The sequence below is a fragment of the Pygoscelis adeliae genome, unplaced genomic scaffold (genome assembly GCF_000699105.1).
Source record: "Pygoscelis adeliae isolate BGI_AS28 unplaced genomic scaffold, ASM69910v1 Scaffold126, whole genome shotgun sequence".
Classification (NCBI taxonomy): Eukaryota; Metazoa; Chordata; class Aves; order Sphenisciformes; family Spheniscidae; genus Pygoscelis; species Pygoscelis adeliae.
This window is the reverse complement of record NW_008824896.1, coordinates 131,164-158,402: the sequence shown is the minus strand read 5'-3', so window position 1 is coordinate 158,402 and position 27,239 is coordinate 131,164. Positions and strand designations below refer to the sequence as shown.

Sequence of the window (27,239 nt, the reverse complement as noted above, 5' to 3'; positions counted from 1 at the left end):
AGGCTTATGTAATTACTGGAATGTGGAATCCTAATGCACCCATGTTTCTAGTACTTAATGAGGAAACTCCTAAAGGTAATTTAATCTAATTTGTAAATTTGTTTTACCTGACATGGGTTTGGTGTATGTATTTTCTCCTGGGAATTGTGGTGCATATGTCTGAGTACATACACCATTATGTTCCAACAGTCCTTGGCTAGGAACTTTTTTGTATAAACATATGCAACATAGAAATGTGAATAATTGTTCAGAGCTGTGTGTTGCTGATTTGGAGACGTTAAATTGGTGTTTGGGGCTTATGTACCCGTTCCCTTTTTTGGTCCTAAGCATTCAGAAGTTGTTTTCCACCTTCTGTACTCAGCAAAGCAGTATAAATCGTAGCCATTGCTATTCTCTTTCTTTTAGTTTTGGGGTGAGTTGATTACAAATAGCATTACATCCCCTTCGTCTTGGGGCAGCTGGAAGTGATGCACTGAAGTGCTAGATTATATAGCAAGTTTCTTATCACTAGAATTGATGTTCTCTGATGTGATGTAAAAGGTTTGAATGCAAATCTGAAGTTTGTTTGCTATCCCAAGGCAGAGCTTGCATCAGTCGCTTAAAGGGCATATCCAAGTATATACAGCCAGTGCCCCCCCGTCCTTGCCGATGGATTTTCAAACCACATTATTTCTAGTAGCATACAGGCAAAGCTCTTGCTGTGCAGCTTGACACAGTTTCTGCTTTATGATATGACTTCATGTGTGTGTGGTGTGGTTTGGTTTTGTGGTGTGGGGTTTTTTTGTGATTTTTTTTTTTTTTTAAATGCCCACTTGCCTCTTTAGTCTGATAAGACAAGGGAACCTGGGGATCCATAAGGTCTGATTCTGAACGTTTATTTTAAAAATCTTTCCTGCAAGAAAGATACGAGTTGTGATGCAACATGATGGTTACTACCTCTCTCTGTGAGGAGTGTTTCCAGAAGCAGCAAACCTTTTCTTGCACTGTAAACCTGTAAGGTACACTTGGACTATTTCAGTCTCGTCCTCTGGTCAGTTGATCCTGCATTCCCCTCTACTTGAAAAAGTTGGAGCTATGCTTCAGTATCAGGAAGATGGAGCTATTACAGATTAAGATTACTGATCCGTGCTTTGCTTTAAAAATATGTTTTGCAGCTGTGAGGACTGTCTGACCCAGAGAGTGGGACAGGGAGGGGTAAAATGTTTTGAGTCCTTGTAACTGACAGAGTATGGGCATGGACGTAAAAAAATTATCTGAAGTGTGTCTTAGTGTAATGAGAGGATTTAGGACAAACAATGCTGTTGGAGACCCTTGACACTGATTTGCTATACATATATATATATTCCCTCAGCAATAAGTTTACACTTTAAAATGTGATCTTATCCTGTGCACATTCCTTTTGTCTGATAGGGATCATGTATCTTAATGCTGTTTTCTTTGCATGACGTTTTGCTCCTGTCTTTATAACAAAGATATATTTTCTTTGTTTTAAAAAGGTATCGGATTTACTTGGTATATTGTTTAATGCATACTCTCATTCTATGCAGCAGGCATGTAGGGTGTAGAACTCAGATGAATAAAATGGGTGCAATAGAATCAATAATTATATAGAAAGGGTTTTCAATTTGAACAACACTTCACTTCTGCTATTTATTGTTTTGAGAAATTTGAACTTTGGCTAATTTTTCTATATGTGACTTATTTTTGTGTTTTAGATAAGCGTGTATTCATGACTGTGGCAGTGGATATGGTTGTTACTGAAGTAGTAGAGCCAGTCCGGTTTTTGTTGGAGACTGTTGTGCGTGTGTATCCTGCCAATGAACGCTTCTGGTACTTCAGCAGAAAAACCTTCACAGAAACTTTTTATATGAAGCTAAAACAGGTATTGCATGTTTGTTTTTTAAAGAAAAGTTGATGCTGGGAGCATTTTTGTCTGTCTTAATTTGGCCTTCATAAAAGTTAGCATGGCACTTGTACCGCAGTAGTTTGTTTCTTTTAACTATTTATTGCTGAGATGCTTAAATGCATAATGGTTAAGTAGCATATATAAATGTTCAATGCCTTTGTAAACTGAATTACAATGAGTCATAAGCTTTGTGGTCTTAAACAATTTCGAACCTACCTAGTGAATTCTCTATAACTTCATACAATCTGATCTGTGTGCAGACATCTAAAGCAAGTCTATTTGACTGGTAAAATTGGGAAATGACCCTTTAATTGTTCACTGTAAAATCAACTAATATGTAACAAAGGGAAATCCTGGCTACTGAGGTTCAAAATGTGAAGGTAGGTGGCTGTAAGAATATAATCAATTAAAGGCAAAGAAACCTAATGGAGAGGTTTAAAAGAATTAGGCTATTACTATTGTCTTTTCAAAGTATCTGAGAAGGTAGATTTCTCCATGTTTTCAAAAAGAGAAGTTTGGAAGAAGATTATCTGGAAAAGTAAGTTCTGCTGCATGGAGAAGGTGCCATGTTTTCACCCCGGTGGTTGCTGATAAGGGTATAAAATGAACTACGTTCTTGTCCTTCACTGCCCCAGGGCTTTTTGAAATGTGAGGCTAAGGGCATTATTGTTGCAATGATTTATTAAATTAGCATTGTTCGTGTGATTTCTTGCTGATGATTGTAACCTTATGAAATGTTCAAATAGCAGTAAAGAAATAACCGTTTTTAGCAAACTCTTCTCTGAAGTATTTCAGTTTGTTAGTCCTTTGGAGTTTGGCTTTTAAGTCAAGTTGTACAAACACTGCTCGACTCTACAGAGGGAGGAAGTGGTTAAGATGAAGCTTAATGCATAGTTGTGTATTCCCTATATGTTAGCTTTCCCAGTTCTGTGCTTGTGTAATTAACGTGCATTTACTTCTTCCTCATGCACTGAGAGATGATATATCCATCTCATCTGGTAATGTTTGTTGAATAGTTATCTATTGAATAGAATGCTAAAGTCTCTTCTGTTTTTGGCATTGGGTGAGGTACATAAAGACTGTATGTCTGCCCATTATCATTGTAGGATGATGCACAACTGCATCCTCCTGCAGCGACTGTTGAACTGCTTTCTCCAAAGACTTATGTTGTGGTATTGGTTCAAAAAGTGAACAGCAGAGACTAACTGTATTGTTTGCATTGGAATAGTGGTCCATCATCTTTGACTAATGAAACCAAAGAGCAGTGATTTAATTTTACTGAGCCTAATGTGAATGTTTGAGTTGTCATCTTCCTGTGGGGTACAGTAATAGGTCTGAAAAAACAGGCTATGTTGATATATTACATGGCAAAAGTGCAGCTGTGTTTAACACTTAGTGAGTAAATAAATCTCATGCAATGCTGTTTCTGTATTTCTTCTAGAGATTAGCATAGCAACTTGGAATTTAAGAAAATCTGAGAAAACCGTTACATGCAAATGTTGATAATTTCTTTAAATTTAAAATGTAGATAATACATTTGAAAATATTACATTCTCAGCTGTTTGATACTTATCTATAATCAGTTAAGCTTTCCTTTTAAATCACTTACAACTGTACAGTTTTTAATTGAGTAATATGGATGCTTTCTTTTTTTCTTTCTCACCCCTTATAATGTGACAATATACACGTACCTCCTCTTCCTGAAGAAACACATTCGTTTCTTCCTGCTGTAAAATTCTGAGGAGCTGTTCTGCAGATTTTTGGGAAAGGAATGCTTTTAATCTTTGTACTCTTTCTACAAGATTAAGTCATGATTATGGATGACAGGATCTCTCTGGCTGACCTGTAGCAAGTCTTTATTTAGCCAATTACCCTTTGGACAGTTTGTGTTGCGATAGCTGTTCCTGCATATACCTCTGAAAGATGCTGTACCTCAGGGCACATTTACTCCTTGGAAAATAACTTTGCAGATGGCATTGGGATCAGCCATTTGTGAACTTTTGGGGAAAGCAGTTGAGCTTAAGTAGATTCTAGGGAATGTAATGGTGGATTAATATCAAAAGCCTCAGCTCCAAAGATAGATGGCTTCTCTGCGCAGGACAATGAATCCTGTGGTATAATTCCGTGCTGATGTAAAATCATGACAATAATGCTATTGGTCATTGTGCAAATGTAACGTATTTGACTGTGGGTGAGAAATTCATGCATGCAGTCTGCCCAGTTCCAAGTTCTAGCATGCAGAGTCCTTGGCAGGAAACTTTAGACTTGGGCTGTCTCAGCAAGGTGCCCATTTCAGTATGGAAGCATCCATTACTGATTTTCCAAAAGGAAGCAAGCAATGAAATGGTATTTTCCTGCAAGGGATAAGTGGGATCTGCCTGTATTGGCAAAGAAAAATCAGAACTCTCCTGAGGAAGGATTCAGATAGATTTAAAAGTCTGAACCGAGATTGGTGAGGTGCAATCAGATATGAGGAATGACATAAATGCAGGTTGCTGTGTGATTTAGGATTGTTCTTTCTATCTGTCTATCTATCTGTGTTACTCATGCACATTTTCATCATTAGAACATGTTCCTTGTAAAGTTGGATTCCTGTAGATCACAAATTTGTGCTTCAGGAAAAACAAATAACTACATTTTTTGCATTTGATAGAGATGGGTCTTGCAGTTAACCAGAACATGTACAAGGAGCTGAAGACTTGTAATTCTTGTAACATACAACAAAATCCATAGTACCTCATGCCTTACTCCCTCAAAAATAAAAGCTATAGATAGCAGTGGCATCGATATTTGATTGATTTAACCAAGTACTTTGTAATTACTTGATAATGGTGTTCTGTGAGAATAAAACAGGGATAATGGCTCTAATATCATCCTGCTAAATGTTACAAAATGCAGGGTATTTATGTCTACACCCCGAAGTTCATTATGCTGACTTCATGAGAAGTTCAGTCAGTAAAACTGGCTGATGATTGGAGCCACTGCTTCCAGGGAGTATCAGCTTTAAAGGAAGCAGACCTGAATGATTAACCTAAAATACAGTAGGAAAGTTTTCTCAGTATAAAATAATTTCTGTTATTTAGAAGTAACTGCTTCAGTCCAAGCAGTGTCTATTTAAGGTACCCATCTGCATAATTTCACCGGCCTGCTGAAATTGCAAGTGCTGGTCAGCAGTTCATGTGCATCTCCAGCGAAGGTGTCATGGAGTCTTCCAACTTTATCATAATTTTGTTTTTTAAATGAATTGAATATTCTCTAACTGAAATTATGTTCTTTTTCTTTTTCATGGTTAATTTGATGTTCTTAATACGTTCAAAAAATTACCTTATTTTAACTGATTAGGCAAGGCAAGATGCACAAAGAACAAAATAGCACAACATTTTCGGCTGGTTCATTTAATGCAATCATTAGTTTGCGATTTTATAAAATTCTCTACGAATATATTAATCACTGCATGTCACTGAATAATAATTGTGTTCAAAACTGTAACTCAGAGGAGAAACTAATACTCATTTTAAAACTTGCAACCTTGTATCCAGTGCTTAAAATATAGGTAACTTCCTTTTCATGTGAAAGTCCATTGAACATGAAAGACTTAAATTTAACTCTGAACTTTTCCAGCTTAAAGTAAAAAGAAAGCAAACAACTTTCCCCTGCCCCTCAACCTTTGAGGTAGTTCTCCCAAGTAACTGGCGAAAGGACAAGAGGAAATGGCCTCAAGTTGTGCCAGGGGAGGTTTAGATTGGATGTGAGGAAAAATTTCTTTACTGAAAGAGTAGTTAAACATTGGAACAGGCTGCCCAGGGAAGTGGTTGAGTCCCCATCCCTGGAAGTATTTAAAAGACGTGTAGATGAGGTGCTTAGGGACATGGTTTGGTAGGCATGGTGGTGTTGGGTTGACGGTTGGACTCGATGATCTTGGAGATCTCTTCCAACCTTAATGATTCTATGATTCTATGATTCTAGTTTGCCTTGAAAGTTATCAAATGTCTAAAGAGACGGATTTGGAAGAAAAACTGCTTCTACAAAACAAAATGATTTCCACTGAATATATTCTGACCTCAAATATAGATAGTTACAAATACCACACTCAAATTTCCAAGTTAATTTAACTGTTAGATTGACAGATATTCATGATTTGTACACATGTGCACACACAGACACACATACGCACATGTCTAAAAGTAAGAAATAAATAAAACTTAGGCTGCAAACACGAATTTTATAGCTAGGTACAGCCAATACTTTTCCCCATTGAAAGGCGTATATTACAAATTACACTTACTGGAAGAAAGACGATTTTTTCTGTTTTTTTTAATAAGTAAAACACTACAAGGAGCTTTTCACAATTTACGGCTTTCAAAAAGCATGAGGTTTTGTTGTTTCTTTAGTCTTGTCTTTTTCTACTAAAAACTCTTACCTTTAAAATTTTTTTCCCCCTCAGGCATTCGATTCCTGTTTCTGTGATGTCAGTTACTCCAATATTTTTCCTGTTTGTTCTCTCCTCTTTTCTTTTGCTGCAGTTTCTCTTTGACCTCATCTCATTATAGCTTTTTAAATTGGAAAGCTTTTTTTATCATTGTTCTGAACAATACTGAAAATGGTTGTTAAGAGGCAGCTTTGGAAATAGTGCAGTTTTATTTATGTTTTCTACCTATAAAACTTAGAGAAACAGAGCTGTCAATTACTGCCAGTCTATGTGTGCCATTGCAAAGAAATCTGAGGGAGTCTTGCCCAAACTATTGATTAGCCTTGATAGGAGATTTGTTTGTATGTGTTTGGGTTTGGTTTTGGCATACTATTAGAACTGTATTTATCAACAGTGGGGACCTAATACATACACGTTTTGTTTTAGTCTGAAGGAAAAAGCCACACAAGTGCTGGGGATGCAATTTATGAAGTTGTCAGTCTACAAAGAGAGTCTGCAAGAGAGGAAGAATTGGTCAGCCCAACAAGTGGAGGAGGGCCTATGTCATCCCAGGAGGATGAGGCAGAAGAAGGTAAGAATAAATGAGCACTTATAGTTCCCATAGATAGTACTATTATATTTCTGCTGTTAACATACTCATTTAATTCTTCCTGTTTGTGTCCATTAGAAATACAACTATTTTGGACAAAAAGATCACATGTAATTTTCTACTAGCAGCAGTTCTTTAGTAATGGCATTTTTACCAACCCATTATTCAGAGTTCTCCCAGTAGCAGCAGCAGCAAACGCATGTCCGTTTTTCTGTATGCTTCAAAATGTGTTACTGCTGCACTTGTGCTCTGCTAACATGATAGAAAACCTTTTCTAGAGGGATTTTCTTCTGATCAGAAGCCATTTGCCTTGAATGTGCTGCTAAAGGACAGCATTGGAATGGGCTTTGAAAAGGTGGCCTTTAAGTGCCTGTTTGTAAAGAAGAAAAAAAAAAAAAATCCCAGACAGACTCATACGGGGAATTCCCCCACCCCCAAACTGTCTGCTTAACATGTGATTCGTCTTCCCTCATTTACAACTAAGGCTTATCAAAGTATCTCCTGGTTCAGTTGGGGATCATGTTGGGGATTGCTGCTGTTCATGGACCCAGCATATTTGCCTGCCCCTTCCAAACTAACAGTACCTCAATGTCTTTCCCACTGGTGTTTTTTTGTTTGGTTGTTTTGTTGTTGTTGTTGGGTTTTTTTTGTTTGTTTTTTTTTTTTTTTTTAAGGCCCTTGGCCTACTGTCGTCTGTTTGTACTCTGAGGGTTAGCCCATAGCATTCAGAATAGGCTTTTGACGTGCCATTTTTGATCTGGATATCTGACCTACCAGAACTTGTGATAGTTCTGCAAAGTTATTCTTCAGATTTCTGACACTGTTCTGTCAGTACTATAAAAAGTCTCACTTATTACAGTGGAAAAATTCCTTCTTGATTTTTACTTATAGGTAAATAGTTGGATATTAGTTTATGCAATACAAATCAGATCCCTGTGATTAACAACGTCAGGAGCAGACAGGTATGGTTACATGGTTACTCTCTTCCAGCTACGAATAAAAAACCCCATATATCCCAGGTGACACCAGGCTTACAAAACCCACAGCCAAGTGGTCTTTGGTGAATTGAAAACTTTCTGCTGATTCCTGGGAGAGAGCGGGATGGGCATTGACTATCACTGTTATTCCCTCCTTGACATCAAGTACCACTTCTGAATAGTAAAAATACTATTTTCTCTAAAGGAGCTTTTATATTTAATTGGTATTTGGGATTGCTTTACCGTTCATAGCAAGAATTATTTCAGATTTGACCTTTGGGTCTTGTGGTTCAGTGTAGCGTAGTTCAACATCTGTGGGTGTTCTTTTCCTTGCTGGATGTTTGAGTTGTATAGTCAGAATGTTTTCTGGAGCTTGTTTGATAGGATAGGGTTTAAGTAATTACTTGAATACTTTTTTTTATATTGCTTCTTACTGGGAAGAGTAAAGCACTGTTCCAGAATTTGATGAATGTAGCACAATTAGTAATAACGTGGATATTGTCCTCTTAGTACTATTATAGAATGGCTTTATTTTATTATAGGGTAAAAGTATTCCACTGGGGTATGAACCTAAGTTTAACTTTGGTTTAGTTTATAATGCTAGTTTCCATGTTTTAAATGTAGATTACTTCCTAAGAGAAGACATTAAAAATATCATGATGTGACTCTGTTCTCATGGAAACCGCATTTAGAGTTATCTGCCTAGTAGTTATCTATCCTAGTGGATATGCAGGTTAAATGAGTCATTTGCAGTTGTTCTAAATAAATCTCTTCATTCTTTTTCTTTCTTTTTCTTTTCAGGGTACTAATTATGATGATGGAAAAAAAAAACCCTTGAGTTTACAATGTCTTGTCTTAGCCTTGGAAGAAGGCTTTTCCTTTTCTTTAATGTTAAGGATGGTAGCTACCTGGCCATATAGGTTCTTTTTCTGCTTGCAACCTGACTAGGGCAGGTGTGGATTGTAAGGACTTTACTATTTCATAGGCCAGAGGCTGGTGTCCCCATTATAGATATCGAGGATTATCTGTTCTCTTTAGCTTTTTTGCTATATCTTTATATATATCCTACATGCCCACAGAATATTACTTAAGTTACTTTAGAAGCACTATACATTGCAGTTTCATTTGTATAATGCTGTAAGAATGCATGCCTCATTTGCACCTTACTTGATGTCTGTGTACTGTGTGTGTGTGCATACACACAGCTCAGTGGGATGTCTTATGTCATGAGTATACGAATAAAGATGTTCATAAGAAAGAAGGCATTTTTTCAATATTCTTGTTCTTTTTGTTTTAATGAAAGGCTGAACATGATTCCTGCCCCCCCCAATAATGATTTAAAATAATTACTATACTAGTGTTAGGCGTAGTCTCTTTCAAATGTGCAGCAACTGCATATAGAAAATTGAGATCATATATTCCCTAAATAACATTCTTATTTTTTAATATTCTTTTCTCATTTTAGCTTTATTTTTCATCTGAACAGCTATATAAAAAAAATTAAGAACTTTGAAAAGATTGTGCAATAGCTACTTAGAGATCTTTCAGATAAACCTCACTTTAAAAAAAAATTATTAGCATTGTAATAGATATTTCTGGCAACCCAGTCATCTAAGGTTCCTTGCTTTGGAGATAATAATTAAAAATATAATGATTTCTTGTCAAAACCTAGAATGTAAAGTACGCTTCTTGATAAGAAGTTTTCTATTCAATTCAGAATATAATTTTAAAAGATTCAAATATATAATGAGGAAGTTCTTACCTTCCTGGAAAGGTTTCAAATAAAACAGATTTAAGTATCAATTTTTATCAATAAGCAGAAAAGTACACTGTTAATATTTAATTTTGAGTAGAACCTTGTAACAAGGTGCAGAGCACAATTGCTTGAACTAATCTTTCTCCTTTTTTGGAGTAAGTGAGAACATGTACAGAAGTGATGGTTTGTATATTGCATTATTCAAAAAAGACAAAGCTGCACAGAGCATTTTTATTGTAGTGTCATTCCAGGGCAGGATGAAGTGGCTGGCTGCATGTGTGAGCCTAAGGATTGGAGAAAACTGCTTTCCAGCAGAAGCATTCGCAAGGAGAATGTAGTCCTAGAAACAAGTAACAAAGGAGAAGGGGAAGAATAGGTTGGCTTCTTTTAGCAGCAGTGCTTGTTTAGACCATACATGAAATGATGACCTTCCTTTGGCTATAATATTTTAATTCTTTTTTTTTTTTATTAAACTATAATACAACATTTCGGGAGAATACTAGATAACTCCATTTGAGTTTCTTATTGAATCAGAATAATGTTAGAAGGTTAAGGATCACTGTAAGTGGGAGCAATTCTGTTTAAAAACAGAAAATAGTATTTAAACTGATTGTAACAGAGTTGAAGATTTTTTTGCTGAAGTTTTATGTGGTCCCAAGTGTCTGGTTCCAATCCATAAATGGCGTGCAGTGTAAACACAGGATGTTTAGCAGACATCCTGAAACAGGTAATTCATGATAGGTAAAAGATAACATGCCTACCAAATCTCCAAAAAGAAGTTTCTGAGCGTGAGTCATAGATTGCCTCTAGAACACTCTCCGAGGACTTCCAGGAATGCAGTACTGTTCGGGTTTGTGTTTTTATTTACCACAGCGATAGATTTCTTGATGTTTTAGACACTACTTTTCTGACAGCTGGGAACGGAGCAGGGATGCAGTTGACAGCATAGTGGATACTGATCCATAAACAGTGGACTTAAACCAAAAAGAATCCTATTGAAATGTGTTTGATGTTTAGTTATTGGTCTTTAATAAGAAGAAATTATATGTAAGTATGAAGCTGTAGAAGTAAGAAAGGGCAGCAAAAGAGAAGAAATAACAAACTTAAGAGGGTGAAGCTTTCTGTCTGTGTTCTCTCTAGCTGTCTTAACTCTAAGAACAAAGAGATATTATACAATAGAAAAATTAACGTAAGAGGTATGGAAATTCAGCGTGGAGATGGTGAAAGTGAAAATAGAAATGAAAGGATAGAGGACCCTGAAACCTTAAAGAAATCTGAGTGTGATGTATTGGACAGCACAAAAAGATGGTGCGCCTAAGGAGTGGGCAATACTAAATGATCGGAAATGATCAGCCAAACTAAATTAGGATACTGTGTCAAATGTTGTGGGTGGGTAGAGGCTGTTTTCAGGATTCAAAAAAGCAAAGGAGTAGAGGAGGAGGTGTTTTAGGAGTCAATAGAGCTATTGAGAGTATTTTGTGATAAAACAGGGGTTTACAATGAGGGATAGTGTGAACAAATGAGGTTGACTGAGTGAGAAGAATGACATTAGTAGTGTGGAAATAGTCAACTCTGCATTTTTATCCAAATTAAAAGTAGCTTTATGTAATTAATAGGAACTGTTTGTTATATTAAACCAATACAGAGTAATGTTGTTGCGTCCTAAACAAGATCAGTTAAATCTGTGTTGGAGTCTTCCTGCTATCTCCATAAAAATGAACTAAAACTTTATAAATCCTAAATTCATGAGGCCATTTGTCTTCAGACAAGAACCCTTTGCTGCACTTCCATAAGAGATGAGTTTTAAAATACAAACACTCCTGAAGAATGCAGATCTATAGCTTCCAAATGAAAAGAAAATATTCGTGATGAGCCTGATATCATTTTATGGACTCTACTATCCATTCTCTTGCATTGGATTATTTTCAAGCCTTACAAGTTAACTTTTGCTATTAAAAATCATAGAATCATAGAATAAATGTACTCAATTGACTTCTTCAGCTATTGTGCTGCCAGAAAGAATATGATCCCTTCCTTAGTATATTAAAAAAACCCCCACGGAGTGCAGAAGACTATTTTTTTAATATGCCCTGAATGGTGGCAGTGGCCTTTCTGTTAAAAGGCAAGTATTTAAAATGTTTTGAATTTGAAGCACTTCTGTGGGTTACAGAAGTATTTAATGAAATTGCAGGGTTGTAAATGAAATGGAAAATTGTGGAATTTTAAGGTTGTTTCTGTTCCAGGTTTATACGGAGATGGAAGTACAGGGAAGGTCACCTGCCAGGGGCTCAGGTTCTTTCTTGTCCTGTAACCCAGGTTGCTGTTGGAGTTCACTTGTAAGCTAGGTTTGCAGGCTAGGCCCTCAAGAAATGTGTGACTTACTCTGAGCTATTATATTCCCCTCTTTCTCTCCAGTGTCCACAAGACACTCCTGCAAGGTGCGTCTGGGAACACATTGTAGGTAGGGATTCTTTCTTTGATAAAATCTGTTGCTCATGCTAACTTTGTGAAGTTCAAAGCAAAATATAATTCCATAATTCTGGCCTGTGGTTCATGAATACTCCAGGGAAATCTGTCGACAACTTTGGTTTATTCTTGCAGAACGATGGGGAAAAATTACTTTCAAATTAAGGGAGTTTTCAGTTCCTTGGGTACATAGGTGAAATCTGTTTCTTTGCTTTCAATCTTTTTTTTTTTTTTTTTATAGCTCACATAAAATCACTTCAGATTGTGGTACAAAATAGACATTTTTCAGTAATAAATGAGCATAAATTGGTGTTTGCATCTTGTCTGGAAGCAATTGCAAATTATTTTGAATGTTTTGGATGCTTTATTTCAGTAGTGGTTGTCTTTTCCTTGTCTGCCTATAAACAGTATGGTTGTTTGAAAGTAACTTGAAAAAGGATTTGCAATCCTGTTGGCTTATTAGGAATTAGAACTTCCTATTGCTAGAGGATCTTCTCAGGTTTCAGTCACGAGTGCCATGGTTTTGTGTGGCTTCAATTATATGAGCACTACTATGCTCATATAATTTCACATTTCATATCATTAAAAAGATTATCCTATTTAACCATCTTTATATAAAGGTGATTAAAAAGACTTTTCTCAACAAACAGTTCCCCCTGACTTTTTGCTAATAATTGTTAACCTCGAAGTGAGATTCTTGTCTTTTTAGTTTTGGTCATTAGCTTTCCACTACTTTGTTAAGTCTAAGGATTTTATAATCAAAGTGCCTTGAATACTGCCTTGGCACTTTAAGTAAATGCCAGGCAATATATAATTTTTATGTGTTTATAATGGTGACCTTTTTTTTTTGCATTTGCTTATCTCAAATAATGGCAGCAGATACTAGTCTACAAATTTGTAAGTTACTAATACAGAGTAAAGAATTGCATTGCTTTAGAATTGTGACAGTATCTCAAATTTTATTTTCTTGCGTGTTCTCGAAGATGTCAGTTTTCAGACAGCACAGTACATGTGGAAGATGTTTATATTTACAAGAATACCTCCACTGTGCAGCATTTAGTTGGCTTTGTCATCTGTGTGGGAGCAAAACTACCAAAATGAAGCGATAATTTTTCTCCATCTTTTATTCAGCTTTAAGCATTTGTACATCAAATTTAGATATGTCATGGTGGCCCACTTGTATGTTCACTACACGAGGGTAGAATCATCTCTTTGCGCATGTTTCTACACTCAGATTTGGATGCACAGTTAAGGTTTATTTTTGTGACTTTTTTTTTTAATGATTCTTGTTTAATATGACAGTAATGCAGGGCCTGTGCAGAAACTATATGACACAGAACTAAGATATGCTTTTAAATTTTTGTTGTATTAAAAAATAAAAGTTGATTTGGCTAGCCATTTCACGCAACCAACAGAACTATTTCAAAATAGAAGTGTGGGTCCTTTGAGAGATTTTGCACAGACTTCTTTATAACATACGTGAAAAACATCGTATGCAGCGAGTGAAAGACAGACATCTTCTAATCCCATGCTGTTCCACCCTCTTTCAGTGTTTATCAAATGTAGGTTTTTTTGGGATCCAGATTTTCGGTTACATAGAGAAGCAATTAAATTTGCAAACTGTTTGCAAGGTAATAAAAATTTTGAGATTTGTCAACATTAGCTTTTCCTTGAATGATTTTAAGTGAAAAATGTGTCTTATAAGGAATAAAATTACTATTTTTTGCTATTACTGGTTTGCTTTTAGTGAAGAATTCAGGTATCTTTCTTTCTTTTTTGTTTTTACTCTCTTTATATGTACTTTGGTAGCTGCCAAATAAATTTTTCTTCAAGTTAATTATGTAACTTGCAGATAAACAGAAGGTTCTTGTGAGCAGAATTCAATGCAAGTCGTCTTTGTTCATATTCATAAATCCATGTTTTTCTGCTCCTGATTATTGCTCTTCCCTCTAAATTAGAAAATATACTGAGGATTGTAATTTCATAACTACATCATTTGGAAGGCATTTTGAAATCCTTTTGTCTTCATCAAAATATTTTGTAATGCACTGAAAAGTTGAACCTTTCTGAAAATCTACCTTATTTAATACTAGAACAAATTTCATGACTTAAATTTTGTTTCACTCTTGCCTTTCCTGGCAAAACTATAGTTCATGCTCTATAATTTCCTGTTACCTTATAAATGGAAACCTGTTTTTTTTGCGGCCTTTCTCACGATCCTCTTTTATCTAGTATGTATGGAATGATTCCATGTCAGTAACGTCTATATCTTGTTGCTCTGATAATATGCTGCCAACTTCAGCTCCCCCTTCATTTTTGTTCTTCTCCTACATAAAAATCAAACTTCTCATTTTTGAAGTATTCCAATTCTATTCCCATCTATCTTCATGACCTAATTTCCTTCTCCTTCAGGCTGCTCCAACTATATTATTTTTCAGTTCCACCTACTCTTTATTTCACTTGTAACAGCTTCTCAATTAAAACTCATTAACAATCCTTTTTTCTTCTTCACATCAGTGCTCAAATCCCACCTGTTCATTTTTATCTGCTATATGCATGCATTTCTACTCATTTTAGGATGTACTTCACTTATGTACTTTTATGCTTGAACTTGCTGAAACAACAGTATAATTTTCCACCTTATTTGTCTTTTTTATTAACTGACAGATGAGTTTGACTTCTACGGTATTGTCATATTTCAGGTGATCTAGTAGATTTCTTTAAGGAGAACTGAATCTATTGGAAAAGTAGCTCTGTAGCTATATAATTGGTGTTAAATGTAGATGAGGGGAGTATTGTTTAAAGGAAAATTTTTAAAGTAAGATGCAAAAAAAGGCCTGTTCAAAAAAAAACCCAACCCACCCCAAAACAAAAAAATACCCTCTTTCACTGTAAAAACAGGAAGATTAAAAACATTCAAGCATATTTAATACCTCAATTTTTGTTTACACGAGTAAGAGTTCTTAACTGGAATCTATTTCCTCAAGCCAAAAATGGAAAATACCAATAAACATAGCTGATTACTTTTGTTCGACAGAGTCTGTTAAGTACCTGATCAGAGAGAGGAACATCTGTGCTATTTGACTTCATTCTGAGTTGGTTTCTCACAGTATTTTGTTACAGTCTTTGCACAACTTGTCAGTGCTGCTGTGAATACTAGTGTTATCCTCTAAGGGTGCTCCATGTTCTGTATTTGTAGGCTCAAAAGCCTTCTCTATCAAAATAAATGAGCGGGGAGAAGAGGCCAAGATTTTGTGTCTGTGTGTGTATGGTTTTTTTTCTGTGGGGTATTTGCTTATAATAAACAGTTACTGCGTGCATAATTCTTCTGTTTTGAACACTTGATGCCTCAGGATTTTGTTTGAACACCTCTCATCAAGAAAAAATATAGACGAGCTGGAGGAAAAGATCAGAAATGAGTGGAAGTCTGGAGAATGTGTCCTTTGAGGAAAGAGGCAGAGTTTTTTAGAGAAGAAAGAACAAAGACAAAGATTTTTTTTTTTTTTTTGGAAGTGAGATGTGCTAAAATTGTTTAGGAGAAAAAGGTAATTGGCATAAATTGCAGGTAGAAAGAATTAGGTTCGAACTGAGAGATACAGTCTGTAGAGTAAGAGCATGAAGTCCTTCTAATGAACTGCTTACGGAGGTAACTGGAGGTTTGTAGGGTTAGGTTAGACAAATATCTGCAGGGGACTATATGATCAAGAGCTGTGTTCTCTTTAGTCAAATTAAAAAGTAAGAACTTGGATAACCTAGTGAAGCTGTCTCATAAGGCTCGTCTTAATCGCTCTGTTGCTGTCTTGGGAGATAGTCAAACCTCTCATGGTTTTACAGTGCTCCAAACATGTACAGCCATTTTACTGTGTAGGGTGGTCTTCTGTGGCACTTCATCAGTTACAAATACTTTATAATAAAGAACAAACAAACAAAAAACCCAAATGCGTGCCCCCCCAACCCGAAATAACCTTATTGCCATTTCATATCAAAGGTAATTGTTGTAATTCTGAAAGTTTTACTTGTTTTCCATTAAAAACAGTCTTTCAGGCTATTCTGGATCAGACTAAATCCAAAGAGGTGCCTCTGCTGTGTGGAAGATGGGCCACTTTGGGAAGCATTTTCCAAATTATTGGTTACCAAGAATAATGAGCCGTAGTTTATTTTGCTTAAGGTAATGCTAAAAGCGCTAAGAGGTCTTCCATACCAACAGTCATACTTCTGCAAGTTGGGGTCTGTTTTTTAAAGGGGGGAAGTTATAATTGATCCTGGTCAACAGAGTATTGTCACATAATAAACGTTAGTGCTGGGCCACTTAAAATACAACTCTCTGTGCCCTATTCTGAAGAGTCTGCTCATATAATGAATAATTTATGTAATGAGTGGTATATATAAATATATATATATACCTGAGTGGTATCTGTTCAGGCTTCCATATTTATCTCATGCAAATAGAAAATGTCCAAAAGAAGAAAAGCAAATGTCATTTGGCCAGAAGGAAGACCCAGGTCAGCCTAGCCTCAGTCCGTGGGACCAGTTGTGGAGCATATACTCCTGAAAGTAGTTTCTAAACATGAAGGACAAACACAGTCACTGGGAACAGCCAGCATAGATTTATGAAGGGCAAATCATTGTGACCAACCTCATTGCTTACTGTGACAAGGTAACCAGTGCTGTGGACAAGGGACGGGCAGTGGATGCTGTATACCTTGGTTTTAACAGGGACTCCAACACTGTATCCCATAGTGTCCTTATCATTAAATCAATGAGACAGGGACTGGATAAGTGAAAAATAATGTGGTTGGAAGCTTGGCTGGTCTGCTGGGATGAAAGACTCAATGGTGCAAAGTCCTGCTGTCAGTAAGTAGTGGTATCTTTTAGGGATCAGTATTGGGATCAGTGCTGTTAGATGTTTTTATTAATCACCTGCATGATGGGACCGAGTACACCCTCAGCAGGTTTGTGAACAACAGCAAACTGGGGGGAGTGGTTGATAATGCTGGAGGGCAGGGCTTCTACTCAGAGGGACTTGGATAGGCTGGAGAAATGCACTGGCAGGAGCCTCATGAAGTTCAACAAAGGCCAGTGCAAAGTCCTGTATCCAGGATAGAATAACCCCACGTGACAAGACAGGCTGGACACTAACCAGATACAAAGTGACTTTTGCAGAAAAGTACCTGAAGATCCTAGCAGGCAACAAGTTGAAAACGAGTCAGCAGTGTACCCTCGCAGCAAAGAAGGCCAAGCACGCCCTAGGCTGTATTAGCAGGAGTCTAGCCAGCAGGTCCAGGGAAGAGATCCATCCCCTCTATTCAGCACCTGTGAGACTGCGTTTGGGTACTGGGTCCAGTCTTGGGCTCCCCGGTACAAGACAGACATTGACACACTGGAGCAAGTCCAGTGGAGGCCACCAAACTGGTCAGATGGCGGGAGCACATGACGCACAACGAGAGGCCGACAGAACTGAGTTTGTGCAGCCTGGAAAAGAAAAAGCTCAGAGGAATCTTTATTGCTGTCTGCAACTACTGCATCAGAGGACTCGGAGAAGATGGAGCCAGACTCTTTTCTCAGAGGTGCACAATAACAGGCTGAGAGGCAACAGATACCAGACAGAAGTTGGAACCTGGGAAATTCTGGATAGATAAAAGGATGTTTTTGGTGGGTTGGTTGGTTTGTTTTTAAACCATAAACATGGTCAAGTAGTGGAACAGGTTATTTAGAGAGATTCTGCGATCTCCTTTCTTGAATGTGTTCAAGACTTTACCCTCCCATTCAGGTCCTGACCTGATCTAACAAGCGCTGCTTGGAGTAGGAGGTCAGACTAGCTGATCTCCAGAGGTCTCTTCCAGCCCAAAGTATTCTGTGATTCCATGCTGAAGCCATGCAGAGCGATGCTTGCTGTGGAAGTGTGATCCTTCAGGCCTGCTTTAAACAGAGGCTCTGAATTTAGGGAATTGGTTCATGGGACATCCACAAAGTGAGTTTTTTGTGAATTTTGTGCATCACATTGCAGGTAAAAAGAAACAAATAAACAAAAAACCCCAAGAGCCTTACTGTTATCTGTAAGTATTCTTAAAGTCTGTTTGTGTGTATGCACATTTACAACCCAGCTCCTCAGGTTTGTTCCCTTGAGACATCTCCCATTCTGGTGAGGCATAAGTTTTGTTGTCCAGTTGAGAGGCTCTGAGAGGTGAGGGCAAATAAAGGAGGAAGGGAGAAGTACACAATACATTTAGAGGAAGGGTTCTGTGGCATTCCCTGCAGAATAAGGGTGGATAATGCTCTGGCTAATGCTGCTGGCTTATAGATGCTATAGAATGTGGAAAAAAATTGTATAAAAGCACACCTTGAACATCTACAGTTAAATATCCCTCCCACGACCTCTTCTTTTTTCTTTTTCCCCTTAATTTATACCTACGTGCTTACACAGGTTAGAAGATGTAAATAGTCTTTAAAGTGGAAACAAAGTAGGGATTTTTAAAGCTGTTTATTCTCTTTCCTTTGCCCTGTTCTATTTTGAAGTTTGACATTAACGTCTTTTGAAAGGGAACATATGGCATTTCTAATTAAGGCCTGTAATTTTCTGACATATAACTGAATAATACATTCCAAATACTGTTAAGCCTTCCAGATGAAAGAATTTTCAGGGCTGAAGCACTGTAGCTTTGTGATATATCTTGCTGGAATACATATGCTATGTAACACTAATCTCCTGAAGAACTTTGGGTGAGAAAAGAAGGGGTTTGTTTCTTTTTGTCTGATGTTAGTATTCCTTGGCAAGCTCAGGTTTGGATCAGATAACAGCTAGTGTGCTTTGTTCCTGGAAGTATTCAGCGTAACTCCATTTTTAAATGAAGTTTTGGTCTGGTTGGGGATTTGTTTTATTCATCTTTATCAGATTTTTTTTCAGACTGCAAGATTTGTTTGTGTATATTTTCACCAGTAGCTCTTGTAGAGATACACTGTAGTTCTTCAGTCTCTTCAAAGTAATTAAAATCTCTCCTTTCAGAATTTTGTGCCAAATTGTCTTCCTTTACCTTGAATGTGTGAAACCTTTCTGAAATTGTGGTTTATGATAAATTTCTGGTGTGAGCCAGGTTTCTTGAGATTCATAATATGTACCAGTACCATTAATACGTACCTTGTGTCTCTGAATGGCCAATGTACTCAACCTAGAAAACGTTTCCTCAAAATTTTTTTTCCTTGTTTCCATGGGAAGTAGAAGGGCTGCATTTATAATTGATCTCTTTGATCCAGTTAGGCAAATCAGGAGAGGATTGAATTTAAAAAATGTAATGCATTTAATTGCTTTAAATTATTTTTTGTTTTTTAGTTATTACCAGGCCTGGGTAGTAAGTGAGGAGATTTGCCTTTACAGTATTTTTGGCAATTTTAATATGAAAGGAAAGTTGAGTCTTCAAATACATTTCTTCCACTGGAACTTAATGGATTCCTTTGGTTACTGGGAATCCTATAGTGATATCAAATTTTAGTTAAAATGATAAATTTGATGTTTTTAGATGTTCATATTTGCATCTTTAGATCTAGTGAATGTATGCAAAAGATTGGGAAAGCTTAAAAAAAAGTTTCCTGTAGGTTTATGATGAGCGTGGGTATTTTGGGGGTTTTTGTTTGTTTGTCTGTTTGTTTTTAAATTTGAAGGGGAAGTATTTAAATGCAGGTTGGCTTTGTATTTTGGGGCCTGTAAAGCTGTACAAACGGGTTCCAAGCTAAAGGGTTCACTAATCTAATGTTCAATGTGAAACACTAAGAGATTTCTGATATGCTTCTCTCTTCTCTCAGGGCAGCATTTTTGCTGTTAGTTGTCCTTGAGATACAGTATATGCTATCTTTGTCCTCACAGTTTGTTGTCAATTTCAAGCATTGATGTTTTCTTTTATTAATGACTTGTATTTGACAATTGCTGAGACTATAAATTAGAAACGTTTAATTGAAGTGAGAATGACAAGGATGAAGACTTAAGAGGATAATTGTACAAGTACTGAAAATCCTCCTCTACCTGAACTACTACTGTTGTCTACATAAAGTTGGATGTGAAGTGTTTAACGTACCTGAGGAATTAAAGATATTAGGTCAGTAACCAGATGTGACTGAGCTGTGTTGAAGAGAGTATCTAAGGGATTTTGGGAGCAGATGTAGCTTTGGTCCTCCTTTTTTGTTTTATTTTAGCTTCTTGAGACAGCTCAGTTCACAGGAAAGAGCAACCTCAACAGACCTTCTAACATCGAAACTCTCCATAGCTTCAGAGGCCTCTGAGGATAATGGGGTTGTTGCAGTGTCTCATTTTAGGTTGTGTTTCATAGTAAAGGTGCTGAGAATTGGAGCTCTCTCAACATTTGGTGTTGTTGAAATTGTACTCATGTTTAATTTTTAGCAGTATTTTATTCAGATAAAACTGGGAAAAGTTCAAATAACTGCAAAACCATGTTCATCTGAGGAGCTGCTCTAAAGAGTTAGACTGTTCAACTTACTGTGGACATCTGCATAGACCCCTAAGACACTTGGAAATTGGATTGTTACTTGGATTGGATGGTTATTGGAGCACACTACCCCAAGCTCACATTGTCCCTTCTAGTTTTGTGTATTAGTCATATAATGACATACATCCCTCCATAAGTGTTTTCTTAATACTTAGGAGGTTTCTTTTCCATTTGAAGCATTCTTGTCTGTTCCATGCAATATGACCTCTAATGTCACAGTGTTGTTTTTGCTGCTCTTCCATGAACTTGTTTTAGTAAAAAAAATTATTTTGTGACTCTGAGTAGGCTTCTTGAGATCAGAGCACCACATGAGAGCAGAATGGTGCCTGAGGGATGCAATGTAATGAAGTAGTGTTATCTACTATGCTTTAAAAGAGAGTTCTCTTTATGTGAAGTCTGGAGTGGATGTGACTTTTAGATAATACTGCGTTGTGAAATTTCATTAAATGGATAGTTGACAGCCTTGAATCTTTTCTCACATAATGCTTTTCCAGATCCCAGCCCTTTTTCCTGTGGCAGTGCTGTGAATTATTCCCTAGTCTTGTTCTCTTAAACTTTATGGTAACTTTATTAATACACTTGTTTTGTCAAGTCTGCTAAACATTCTTTATGGTTCCACTAATATTTTCTGTGTCTTTTTGTGGTTTTAAAACTGATGTGTGAGAAGAATTTTCTGAGACTTATATGTATGCATCTTTAATATCTGTTCTCTTCAGTAAATCTGTGCATGCTTTTGTTTTCTTGTTTTGTCTGTCTTCTTTCTTTTTTTTTTTTTTCCAGAGAGTGATAATGAACTCTCCAGTGGTACTGGTGATGTGTCAAAGGATTGTCCTGAGAAGATTTTATATTCCTGGGGAGAATTACTGGGGAGATGGTAATGCTTCATTTCTTAAATTTAGATTTTAAATAGTAACCTTTTCTTTGTTTTGTGACACTATATGCTCTTGTGCAGGAGGTTTGAAATTCTTCAGCTTACACAGTTTAAAATACAAAACACATTGAAGTCTGTATTTTAAACCTAGTTTTAAAAGGACTGGTAAATCCTCTTATTTTAACTTGCAGTTATTTGACAAATCTCTCCCACAGCATCTGCAAAAGTCTTGTTTTGCTCAGTGTTTGAGAATACGTCCGTGTATGCTCACACTGCAGGTGTGAGTCTTCAAATGCAGAACTTTCTGGCCACCTGTGTTCCTTGGGGCTGGATGTTAAGCTCTCATGAAACTTGGTGCCTCTCAGTGCTAGCATAGAAAAGACAGAGCAACTCCAGTCTGTCCTGTCTTAAGTCATTTGTGCTAGCTGATGTACATTTAATTGACTGATTTGTTTAGAGGCTTTTTTTTTTTTGTGCTACATGTAAGCACTTGAAAAGGGATTCTAGAAAGACTGTGATCCTCACTTAAACTGTTTGTTGGAGAGTAAGATGAAGAATATTTGTAAGCCTAGAGCATGTTCTCAACAGTGTTACTTCTGTGGTTTAATTAAGTGCTTCAGTAGCAGCATATACTTTGCCAAGAGAGGAAAATGTCTGTGTATTTGCTACCTCTGAGAGACCTTATACTATTAGCAAATGCCGGAACCACTTACTTGGTTTTCCCTTTTTAAGTAATAGCTCCTGCTGCCCGAGACAAAAATAATTAGAGGCCCTTAATCTGGAATTGGCAAAGTTTCGTCTTCCTAACTCCAAAAAGAGAGCTGAAAAACATTTTAAGGATTTATTTGGGCAATTCCCCCCTTTACTTGGCCACCTTGTAGTTTTGGAGAAACACAGCCTCTTGCTGCTGACCTCATCTTTAATGGAGATCTCATGCAAATGTTACTAAATGAGACATCACAAGATTTTATTGAGCTTAAGGGAACCCTTCCCTCCTGCTTGTTTTTAACTGTTTTGTCATCCAAGTTTCTGGCGTTAATGAAAGATCTTTTTGGGGAAGCACAAATATTTAATGGAATGATTGTGCAAATATTCTGGCTATGGACCCTCTGAATGATTAAGACAATAGTGAGGAAAAGTGGGGAAGTCAGTTGATCCCTATAGACAAGCGTGTTTTCCTCACCTGAAAAGGCTGTAAACTGATCCTCTCTGGGGCTGTTTAGAACTTTCCAAAGCCTGTTCTAAAGGACATCCCAAGAGAGAGTTTATAAATTGTTTGCAATTTTGTATCTGGCACCCCAAGGCCAATGGGGAAAGCCATCCTGAGTCCATAAAGAACTGTGTGGCAGGTTTGTTTCAATCTGCATTGCATTTGCATTGGAAGATGCTACTTTTTAAATTTTTATTTATTTATTTAAATTAATCTATCAGTTGATTCTTTTAGTTTTAACTTATGCCCTTGACAAATATCTGGACTCCTGTGGGTAAGCATGCTGAAATAAAGAACCACCCACAGCTCATTCTCTCAAGTTTCACATAACCAACTATTTCTTCAAGTTGCTCAAGTATACTATTCAATGTGACAAAATGTTTAAGACTTCTGGAGTAAACTGTTTTGAAGTTCTAAGATAAACATATACACTTAACCCAGAGAATCATTTAGTAGTTAAAACACTTTAGTTAAAATGAGTTAAAAATGGGATGAGAAATGGGAGATCACAGCCAGCTTGAAGACTAGCAGTAGCAAACATTTACTTTAGGAGTGTCTCAAGCAATATTACCTTTTGAGATAAATTCAAGTGTATAACATACTTGAATTCTTGAATAGTGTTATGTTACATTTTTAAGAACAAAATTTGGAAAGAGTAACAGATGAAAAATGTTAACAATTTGAAAACTAAAAATAGATTGAAATAAAATCTTCTAGTGTGTTCAAAACTGCAGCATATGCTAGTGGAATATCTGTGCACTTGTAAAAGAAGTAAATAAATAAAAATTAACATTTCCACTTGGAGAACTGGTGTGCTGATTTGTCTCTTAGATGAAAAATTTCTTGCATTTTAATTGCTTCTTGTCATTTCATTAAAATGTCACTGTAACCTAACGGACTGACTCGGCAAAAACATTGTTCCAAGAGTTTCCTTCAAACATATAAACAGGACTTAAGAGAATTTACCCAAAAGATACAACAAACTGTTGGAAATAATGGAGTATCTTTTAATTTATTTTACTATTTACTGCATGCTTAGCGTTAAAGTTGTTCTTGCAAGCTGAGCTAGCTTAGCTGAGTACTTAACTATTTCTCATGTGTTGTTTTTTGGGTTTTTTTTTTTTTTGTTTGTTTTTTAAAGTAGTAATGGTCAATAACAGTCCTTACTCAGAAATATTTGTTTGTCAAGTTGGAGCATAGTCTATGCATCGCTGTTCTGTATCCCTGCTCTTGGATGTTTTAAAATTTTGCGCAGGAGAATTACAGCACTTTGTAACAAATTAAAGATGTCAGCATCCATGAATGACCCATTTTTTCCCACATGCTAGAGGATAAGACTAGAATAAGACAAGCTTTTATTTTATGCTCGTTTCTGTTATATTATGGTCAAGCAGGTGTCAGAAAGTTTCTAGGAATGTAAGGTGCCTGGGCCTCTACACAAAGGAGGGAAAAATCTGTATTTGTTCATTATTGTAGAATACAGAGGAAGGATTATTAATGATCAAGCTGTTTCCCAAACAGACATTCAGAAACTGAGAAGTTGTCTATTAAAGTTAGTTATGCTTTACTGCATGGACTAATGCTGCTAAAGTATTACCTCTACTGTAAAACTATCTAAATACATGACAAATCCAGTAAAATCTGGTGCACTATAGGATGCTTAATTCTCAGTTGTGAATGTTTAGTAGTAAGGATGGTATTACAGCATGGAATGTGCATTTCTGTTAGTTGTTGCCATAAGCGATTTGTATTGTTTTCTTGGTGTCACTGAAAAATTCCCTGTTATGTTTATATGGGAATGTACCTTTTTAGCTGTTCATTTTATTTTATCTGCTCGCTGAGTCCTCCGAGAAGGCCCTCTGTGTTTCACATAGAATACATATGACCAAATCCATGAAATAACCAAACTAATCTGAAGTGTGCTGTGAATGCGTCATTTTCACACAACTTGAGCTTTAAGTTTCTGGTGTATTTTATTTATTTATTCCTGAATGTACATTTCATAATTTTGTAACCACTTAGAGTGGTTAGTCCTTTCAATATTTCTGTGGATATTGTTTTTTCTTTCTAGCTTTTTCCCATCACAAGACCATTAGTCTAGTGTGACTTGCTGCAAAATGTACTGAAAAAGAGAAAAGGGACTAGTTGGGTTTTAATTTGACTAACTGAATGATAAAGTTTGAAATTACTTGTGTTGCACTACACATTTAAAATTTCAAATAATTATTGTGCTTAAAAGAATCAGGGCATTATATAATCACACTCTTTTTTTAATTCTCAAGTCATTTGGAAAAATGGGGATATCATCCTCTAAGTATAGGAAAAAAATTTATTTAGAGCACCTTTTAAATTTAAACAGTAGTGGTAAACTGTTCACATCTTAATGACCTGTTTCAAAGAATAAGCACTCTAAACATTTACTTAAAATCAAGGGTCAAACTGCAGGTTATTTAATTTAATCGCAGCTTGCTAGCGTTTGGCTAAACTGTTGCTTTCACTATTCTCCTACCAGTAGAGTTGAAAAACATAACAGTGGTCAAAAAAATAAGAGAGCAAAGCACTTCCTACATTAGAAAGACTAAAGAGTCAATTCATGCAGTCTTCCTGCTGCATTGCTATGAAAATTGCCACAATAAGTCAAAGCAATGTTTAATCTAGATCAGTAAACACTATTATCTCAAAAAGGATTTTTAAATATCTGTAACTGAAAGCTCTGCAATATTGTGCATGTGTAGTGATTTTATGCTAAATGTATGGATTCAGTGACTAGATTATTTTTGAAAAACGTATCTTTAGTATTCAGCCTTTCTGAATACGGCCTGTTCATAGTTCTATATACCAACTTTTGTAGGATTAATTATGCGGTGTTGGAAAATAAAAAAAGTCATCCTGCAGTTGTCTTCCTACATTTCTTGGTGTGTGTACAAACAGTAAAACACCAGCTCAAACTAACAGGCAGATTTATTTGGAATGGTGGGATTTTACCAAGGTTATGTGCAAGTGTTACTGCTTTGTGGGACTTGCAACATACTCTTGGCATTAAGTGTAAAACTGGAACTTCAGCCATCATGTTAGTACTCTTAAAACTGGCTTTTATTTGTTTTCCAAAATTTATTTCTCTATATAGCTTAGGTTACTTTTAATTTCCTTTTTCTTAACCTAAGCTAAATGTAGATGTTGAAGAAATATTTAAATTGAATTATCTGCACAGATGGCATAGTTTTCTCTTTCAATTGAAATTTTTCTTCATTAGCCAGTTTAGTTCAATTTGTGCAATTGTTTATTGTTCTAATTTTCATTAATTTCTCCAAACCTAGAGAATTTGGATATCACTACATTTTGCCATGGTTCTTACTGCAAATCCTTGCAGAATTTTTGCTTTCCATCTGACAAATACTAATTAGTGTAACCAGTGGAAGAAAACTTTATGTTGCTAGTTGCTGACTCTACTTTTCAGAATAACATTGGAAAGTTGAAAAACTTTTTATATTTTTTTTAATCTTGATTTCTACTCCTGTAGTTGAAGTATAATAGGCAAATGATTGTCTGTTTCTCAGGCACAATAATCTTGTTGTGAGACCAAACGGATTATCTACCCTGGTGAAAAGCGGTGTTCCAGAAGCGCTAAGGGCAGAGGTTTGGCAGTTGCTGGCAGGATGCCATGACAACCAGGCAATGCTGGATAAATACAGAATTCTCATCACAATGGTAAGTGATTTTTTTTTTTTTTCCTCTGTCTTGCTTTCTGTCTTTGTTTTCCTTTGGTTAAAATGAATTCTACTAAGCTGCAGTTTTATTCAGTGGCAAAGTAGCAAAAGAGTGAAACAGTTTGGCTTGTTTTAAGCAACTGAAAGTGTGATTAGGTGACTTTACCTCCTGCCATGGGTACCTGCTGAATGGCATTAACAGTAGAAATTGGTGACCTATATCTGTAGTAATGCTTGACATTTAGCTTTCTATTCACTTGCTGTGATGATAATAAGCACATCAGGTTGTTGTTCAGGTGTTTGGTGTTGGGTTTTTTTATAAACTCAAATTCATCACTTTTTTCAACAGCTTTTGTTCTCTGTATGCCTTGATTTTCTGTTTTTTAGTTAAAAAAAAAAAAACCAAACAAAACCCCACAAAGTTGGGTATTTCTTGCTTTGTTGTTTATTTAGAAAAGAATGTTAAAAACATTTTTACCTAGCAGGAAACCAGTCTCCTTGCTGTATGGGCGATTTGAGAGGAGAATCCTGTTGGGAATCTCTTCCCATTCTGTATCCTAATGTCATCAGTGCAGTCAGTAAACATTATAAGAAGTTGTCTGCATAGATGTTCCAGACTGCTTACAGCTGCGTTTGAAAGATTGAGAACCACTGTGTTGTAGTAGCAAAAACTCTCTGCAATGTCAGGAGGTAAACTCACCATTTGGGGTTCTAAAATTCTTGCCACTGAGGGGTAGTTAAGCACTCTGAGAAAAACAGTGGTCTCAAAAATGGTCGTAATGGCAGACACGGATGAAGATCATTTTATATGTTGCTCATAGAAAGTGTTGGAT

The 27,239-nt window shown here is 36.3% G+C and overlaps 1 protein-coding gene across 1 annotated transcript in view; it reads left to right on the top strand.

Moving 5' to 3' along the window:
• LOC103917507 (rab GTPase-activating protein 1-like) overlaps window positions 1-27,239 on the top strand; it is a gene marked incomplete at its 3' end in the record, with an annotated part of 171,848 nt that overhangs the window by 16,694 nt on the left and 127,915 nt on the right. Inside the window, exons 8-12 of the mRNA XM_009324650.1 lie at window positions 3-75; window positions 1,716-1,882; window positions 6,762-6,906; window positions 21,399-21,492; window positions 26,257-26,407. Coding sequence (XP_009322925.1) covers window positions 3-75; window positions 1,716-1,882; window positions 6,762-6,906; window positions 21,399-21,492; window positions 26,257-26,407 — 630 coding nt within the window. The remainder of the gene's footprint in view (window positions 1-2; window positions 76-1,715; window positions 1,883-6,761; window positions 6,907-21,398; window positions 21,493-26,256; window positions 26,408-27,239) is intronic.